This window comes from Nanorana parkeri, unplaced genomic scaffold (assembly GCF_000935625.1).
Source record: "Nanorana parkeri isolate BGI_ZX_2015 unplaced genomic scaffold, ASM93562v1 scaffold1455, whole genome shotgun sequence".
Lineage (NCBI taxonomy): Eukaryota > Metazoa > Chordata > Amphibia > Anura > Dicroglossidae > Nanorana > Nanorana parkeri.
In genome coordinates this window covers 187,250-194,079 of record NW_017307723.1, presented here as the reverse complement: position 1 = coordinate 194,079, position 6,830 = coordinate 187,250, and the positions used below count along the sequence as shown (strand labels likewise).

The 6,830-nt window shown below is 48.4% G+C and overlaps 1 protein-coding gene across 1 annotated transcript in view; it reads left to right on the top strand.

Moving 5' to 3' along the window:
- Nucleotides 1-2,418: 2,418 nt before the first annotated feature.
- Nucleotides 2,419-6,830, top strand: part of ZDHHC6 (zinc finger DHHC-type containing 6) — a 14,157-nt gene continuing 9,745 nt past the window's right edge. The window contains exons 1-3 of the mRNA XM_018570108.1: nucleotides 2,419-2,784; nucleotides 5,085-5,176; nucleotides 6,644-6,803. Coding sequence (XP_018425610.1) covers nucleotides 2,518-2,784; nucleotides 5,085-5,176; nucleotides 6,644-6,803 — 519 coding nt within the window. The 5' untranslated portion in view covers nucleotides 2,419-2,517. The remainder of the gene's footprint in view (nucleotides 2,785-5,084; nucleotides 5,177-6,643; nucleotides 6,804-6,830) is intronic.

The following is a 6,830-nucleotide window of genomic DNA, read 5'->3' as shown; positions in this document are numbered from 1 at the left end:
CATGGGGGGGAGTGTGAGGGGTGCTATAGGGGGTGGGGAGTGGTGTTGGGTGACAAGGGGAGTTTTGGTGGGGAGGAGTATTAGGCAATTGGGGGTTATGGGGAGGGGTGTAGGGTGGTCTGGGAAGGGATGTTACTGGGACATTGGGGGAATTCTTAGAATATGGCGTATAGGAGGGGTATTCTATGGATTCAGAGGAGTGTGGTCTGGAGCAGTAGTATGGGGTGGAGAGGGATTGTTTAGGGATGGGTAGAGCTATACCCAGGGTACAGCGTGATATGACATATTTAGAGCGGTGTTATAAAGATGCATTATAAGGACGGGTGTAAAGGAGATTTTCATGGGTATGAATACGGGGTGATGAAGCTGGGGGAGGGTTGCGAGGCTGGAGGAGGGATGATGTGGGGATTGGGAAGGGTATTATTGGGGTAATGGGATGTTGTGGGGGAAGAAAGGGGTTATTACAATAATTTGAAGGTTGAGAGGGATATTAGAGCGATGTGTATGAAGGGTGAGAGAGGTGGAGGGTGTTTATGGGGGGGTCAGTTGGACGGATTTTACGTGCTCTGAATGACTTTGATGCAAAGGTGACCCCTGTGTTCCTCGCAGGGTGTTGTAGTAATCACAGCCTGTTTATACTGTACACATTGGTTTATTGTGTACAGGTTCCCTGTCCGGTCTGTAAAGTCCCACCAGAGGCCACGGACCGTGCAAATTCTGTATTTATAGACACAGGGCCCTCCTTACCATCTTGTCTTGATTTGCATTGTGATTGTAATGTCTTCCTTATTTTGTAAAGCGCTGCACACACTGTTGGCGCTCTATAAATCCCGTATAATAATAATAATAATATTTCCAAACCAGACAATCGGCACCTACAATTTGATTGCTATGGACATTTTATATTGCTCTATCATTTGTTACTAGAATAGATATTCTTTAGATATATTTTAGAGGTCATAAGAAAATGGATTCACATTACTTTGGGTGTGATATATTTTTATTGCTCCTCATCTGGGTGTTTCCAGGTGCCTTCTCCTGCCCTAAACTTGACATACCGGTATATTGGCTTTCTCCTGAGAGCTCCGTCATGTCATCTTTTACACAGTCAGATGTCTGCATCGTCCGTCTTCACACTGCAGACTCGGACAGGGTGATATTTTATTTTCCTGAAGTGGTAGTAAACCGCCAACACAAAATTTAAATATTGGGCCCCCAGGAGGTATTTGCCGTAATGTTCTAGAATGCTCAGCATATATGGCAAATCCCTCCAGCGGTGCAGTGTCCGTGTGCTCCTCCATCGCCGGCGCTTCCATCTTCCTTCATCTTTTCAAGCCTCTTGATTGGCTGAGATGATGTGACTCCCGCACATGTATATTGCGCACTATGCTGCGCATGCACGGCTCAGTGCATACAAATGTTGACGGGCAAAGAGAAGAAATGATTACAGGAGAGACCTAGGGCTTTATGTATAGAAGACCTGCCGGGCGGATGCTGTTCGCGCAGCACTAGCGCTCTTAGATGGCGTAATAGTATAGGGATTTCCCGGGTGAAACTTTTATACTGCAATCCTCTAAAATCTCTTCTGTCATTAAAAAAAAAACTACCTGTCAGCGTTTTTCCTCATACTGACCTTACTTCCACTTTACGATCATGTGGAACATACAAATATAAAAGCCTTCTTTTCTGGTTTTTCCTTTATTTTAATTTGTTATGCTCTCAAAACCCCATTTATATTAAGGTAGATGTCAGCTCTAACCATTTAGGCCACTGATGTCTAAACTTGCAGGCACTGGGTCTGATCTGAGGGGTGAAGGTGCAGGAATTAGGGTTATCTGAGGGGTGCAGGAATTGGGGCTGATCTGAGGTGTGAAGGTGCAGGAATTGGGGCTGATCTGAGGGGTGAAGGTGCAGGAATGGGAGCTGATCTGAGGGGTGAAGGTGCAGGAATGGGAGCTGATCTGAGGGGGGAAGGTGCAGAAATCGGAGCTGATCTGAGGGTGGAAGGTGCAGGAATCGGAGCTGATCTGAAGGGTGAGGGTGCAGGAATCGGAGCTGATCTGAAGGGTGAAGGTGCAGGAATTGGGGCTGATCTGAGGGGTGCAGGAATTGGGGCTGATGTGAGGGGTGAAGGTGCAGGAATTGGGGCTGATCTGAGGTGTGAAGGTGCAGGAATGGTAGCTGATCTGAGGGCTGAAGGTGCCGGAATTGGGGTTGATCTGAGGGGTAAAGGTGCAGGAATTGGGGTGATCTGAGGGGTGAAGGAATTGGGGCTGATCTGAGGGGGGAGGTGCAGGAATTGGGCTCATCTGAGGGGGAAAGGTGCAGGAATTGGGGGGGATCTGAGGTGTGATGCCTTCGGTTGTTCTTGGGATATTTGGCTCTGTCCTTGTAACTGTCATTATCTTTTGCAGGAGCGAGCCTCTTGCCTGAAGGTATGGAAGGCCAAAGTGTCGACCTGAGGGTGTCGGAAAGTAGGCCGCAGCTTTCGCAGTAGAAGTCGCCATCCTGGGAAACATGGCTGCCCTGGACAGTTTGGTCAGCTTTGAAAACCTGCGGGAACTGCGCAGGCTCTGTCACTGGGGCCCCATCATCGCCCTGGGAGTCATCATCATCTGCTCCATTGTGGCGGTCTTAGACTCCATCCTGTGGTACTGGCCGCTCGATACCCCGGGGGGAAGTCTTAACTTCTTGACGCTCATTAACTGGACTGTTATGATCCTGTACAATTATTTCAATGCAATGTTCATTGGGCCTGGGTTTGTTCCTCTGGGATGGAAGCCGGTAAGCATAGCAAGCTTTCTTCCTCTCGTATGTCGTAATGGATCTGAGCATCTTCCAATCCTGGACCCTACAGGAGCTGACAACATGTCTCAGTCACTTTTCTGCAGAAATAATCATGCAAAGTATCGAAGCGAGAAGATCAGCATGACAGCCAGGCCAGTGTGATTTGCAGGAATCAAATGTCAGCAATGGCAACCTTCATGTTAAATCTCTGTGTAGCTTTGCTTTAAAGTGACCTCCTGCTTTGTTCATGCAACGCAAAGCAGCAGGTGTGCCCCCCCCCTCTCCAGAAGTACAGACTCGCCTTTCCATTTCTCTGCTGCACTGGGAGCTATGAATATGACCAATACGTCTGGGCACATGTCACTCACTACATGTGACATCTCTGGGGTGTGGTGATTGGCCTAGCACCATCACATGGAGCTCTCAGCCCTAGGTGAGCTCACAGTAGAGCTTACACCAGGGTTTTCCGCTCTTTGCTCCCAGGGGCCGAACCGAATGGGGATAGAGTGAAGGAAAGATGAGTGCGTTTAGATGCATAGGGGGGCATAAAGTGAATCTGTTGCTTTGCTATAATCCTTTTTCTGCCAAGAATGCTGCTAACATCAGCTAATATACTGTATGTAAATCCGGTGGCTGTTGTGCCCACTCCTTTCCTGGGAAACCGGTCATGTAACTTCCCCATTGCAGTTTAACAGTCTAACAGAAGCAGTGTCATTACATTGCCACTCGTTGTAGTGGGAGGAGCCGGGCATCTCAGAACCCTGTTCCGTCCTGCCTAATTTGATAGACAGGCTAGGAGACTCCTGGTCTGTCCCACCCACCATGATATCATATTTTGGCTGTTAGGCCAGGGGACCTCTGGTCTGTCCCACCCACCATGACATCATATTTTGGCTGTTAGGCCAGGGGACCTCTGGTCTGTCCCACCCACCATGACATCATATTTTGGCTGTTAGGCCAGGGGACCTCTGGTCTGTCCCACCCACCATGACATCATTATTTGGCTGTTAGGCCAGGGGACCTCTGGTCTGTCGCACCCACCATGACTTCATACCTTGTCTGTTAGGCCAGGGGACCTCTGGTTTGTCCCACCTACCATGACTTCATACCTTGTCTGTTAGGCCAGGGGACCTCTGGTTTGTCCCACCCACCATGACTTCATACCTTGTCTGTTAGGCCAGAAGACTCCTGGTCAGTTACACCCACCATGACATCATACCTGGGCTGTAAGGCCAGAAGACTCCTGGTCTGTCACACCCACCCAATAATGGAGCTATTTCCTAATGCATGATGGGAATTGTAATTTGATACAGTGGCACTGAACAGGAAAAGGAAGTGACGTCAGCACATCATCGATCCCTCTTCATGGTGCCTAAGCATAGCTGCTTTCTCCAATGTAAAGTGATGATGTCATACACATGTAAAAGGTACTTTATGCAAAAGAAAAACAATAAAACGTGCGTTTCTAGTGAGAATGAGAAGTAGTAATGGGGAGATTACTCACTACTGAACCCTGCACTCTGCATTACTCACTACTACTGAACCCTGCACTCTGCATTACTCACTACTACTGAACCCTGCACTCTGCATTACTCACTACTACTGAACACTGCACTCTGCATTACTCACTACTACTGAACCCTGCACTCTGCATTACTCACTACTACTGGACCCTTCAGTCTGCGTTACTTGCTACTGCTGAACCCTGCACTGTGCGTTACTTGCTACTGCTGAACCCTGCACTGTGCGTTACTTGCTACTGCTGAACCCTGCACTGTGCGTTACTTGCTACTGCTGAACCCTGCACTCTGCGTTACTCGCTGCTAATGAACCCTGCACTCTGCATTACTCACTACTACTGAACCCTGCACTCTGCGTTACTCACTACGACTGAAACCTGCAGCCTTCTAAATCAGGCCTGGTTAGGTTATCTCCTTTAAAATAATTTGAAAGAAAAGTCGCTGCACCCTTGTGACCTTTGATCTCTTCCTTGTTCAGGTAGATCTCCTCCGGTGCTATAAAGTAAATATAAGCCCAGGGAACCCAAGTAATGTGCATCTATCTCCACCTTTTAATGACTAATTTACCTTCTATCGTATTTCCAGTGATTGTGAAATGAATGGGAGAATTATCGGTCCCTTTTGGAATAGGGAGAGTTGTTGTTTTTTTTCAGGCTGAGATACAGGACGCTCGTCGTTTCTCTCACCATGTGGCGCTCTGTGTTCTCTGATGTATTTCTTACTGTTAAAAAAACAACAAAGTTTACAGTGTCTGTCTTGCTGTCTGTCTGTCCGAAGGAAAGACCCCAGGAGTGCAGCTTTCTCCAGTATTGCAAGGTGTGCGAGGGATTCAAAGCACCGCGCGCCCATCACTGCCGAAAATGCAACAGGTACGCAGGTTTATTTTTCTGTTTAGCCCCTAAAAGTTACATTTCAGACAGATAAAAAAAAAAAACTAATACACGAAGGTCATTAAAGGAGAACTATGAGCTGAGTGAAAATCACTCCTCCTCATAGTTCGAGCCGACCTGTGACAATGAAACTGTCACAGGTCGGCTCAATAGATCGGGAAGTGAGCGAACACATACCGGCGCTCGCTCACTTCTCGATCTATCCCTGGAGAGAGCCGTGACTGTCGCTCACAGCTCCCAGCAGGGATTCCCCCTGCTCCGATCCTCCAACGCTGACTGGCGGAACAGATCCACCCAGCTGCATAAGTGACAGCTGGCTCTACCTATCTAGAGGCAGAGCCAGCTGTCACTTACGCAGCTGGGTGGATCTCGACAGTAATGTTGGGATCCGTCCCGGCTGCGGCGGTCTCGGTATACCGCGAGCTGTAGCTCCCTATATACTGAGCTTTGGGTGTTTTTCCCCATAGTTATCTTAAAGGAGAATGATGGGGTTAAGGCTTTTGTTAAGACAATTGTGCCGGGATCCGCCCTGCTGCGTGACTTACAGCTGGCTCTGCCTATCTAGAGGCAGAGCCAGCTGTACCCTCCCCCGTCCGTTCCGCCAGTCAGCGCTGGAGGGGGGAATCCAGCCCCTCCTGTCACGGCAGAGAACTGTGACAGGATTGAGAGGTGAGCGAACGCGGGTATGTGTTCGCTCACCTCCCGATCTACTGAGCCGACCTGTGACAGTCTCATTGTCACAGGTCGGCTAGAACTATGAGGTGAGTGAAAAGCACTTACCCCCTCATAGTTCTCTTTTAAGTGTATTTTTAAAGCAACAAGTGCCAGAAAATGATTTTGACTCGGTATCAGCTTCTCGCACTCCCTGTACAGCAGATCTGAGACTGGGAGAGGAAAATGGCACAAAGCGCTTACGCACTGACGAGGGACCTGCTTATTGCATGAGAGAGCAAAGTGACCAATCATTCCGCTTCTACTTCTTTCAGTGTCCAATCACAGGCTGGGGGAGGGATTAGACCTGTAAGTGTTAATTAACTGCAGCAAAGAAAAATCAGCTCTCCTGCCCTGCCAGGTAGAGCTGTGCTGTGTGGCAGATAAAACCGCTCCCATTAATGTGTTTTCCAGCTGCTTGCCTGGAGTTCATTTTTTAAGGTTTGGTAATAGTAGAAGGTGAGGTGGGGTGAGAAGCCTCCAGAGGGAACTCTGCTTTTACTGGGCACATGCTTGGACATGAACACTTGAAGACATTTGCTGTAAGCCAACGGTCACATCAATAGACTGATCTCCTGCTGCGTAGAACTGACCTCTATAGAGCGCTTTGTAACATCTGAGGGGAGAGAACATTGAGCAGATGAAGAGATTTGTGTGGAATGCCCCGTCGCAGGGGGTTGGTGGCACTGTACTTGTAGGCTCTGCTGTGACAATTCTGTCATGTTTGTATCGCAGGTGTGTGATGAAGATGGATCATCATTGTCCCTGGATCAATAACTGTTGTGGCCATCGCAATCACTCATCGTTCACTTTATTCCTGCTGCTGGCCCCACTGGGCTGTATTCATGCTTCCTACATCTTCATCATGACTATGTACACTCAGCTCTACAACCGGGTAAGACTGACGGGAGAGGAATATCAA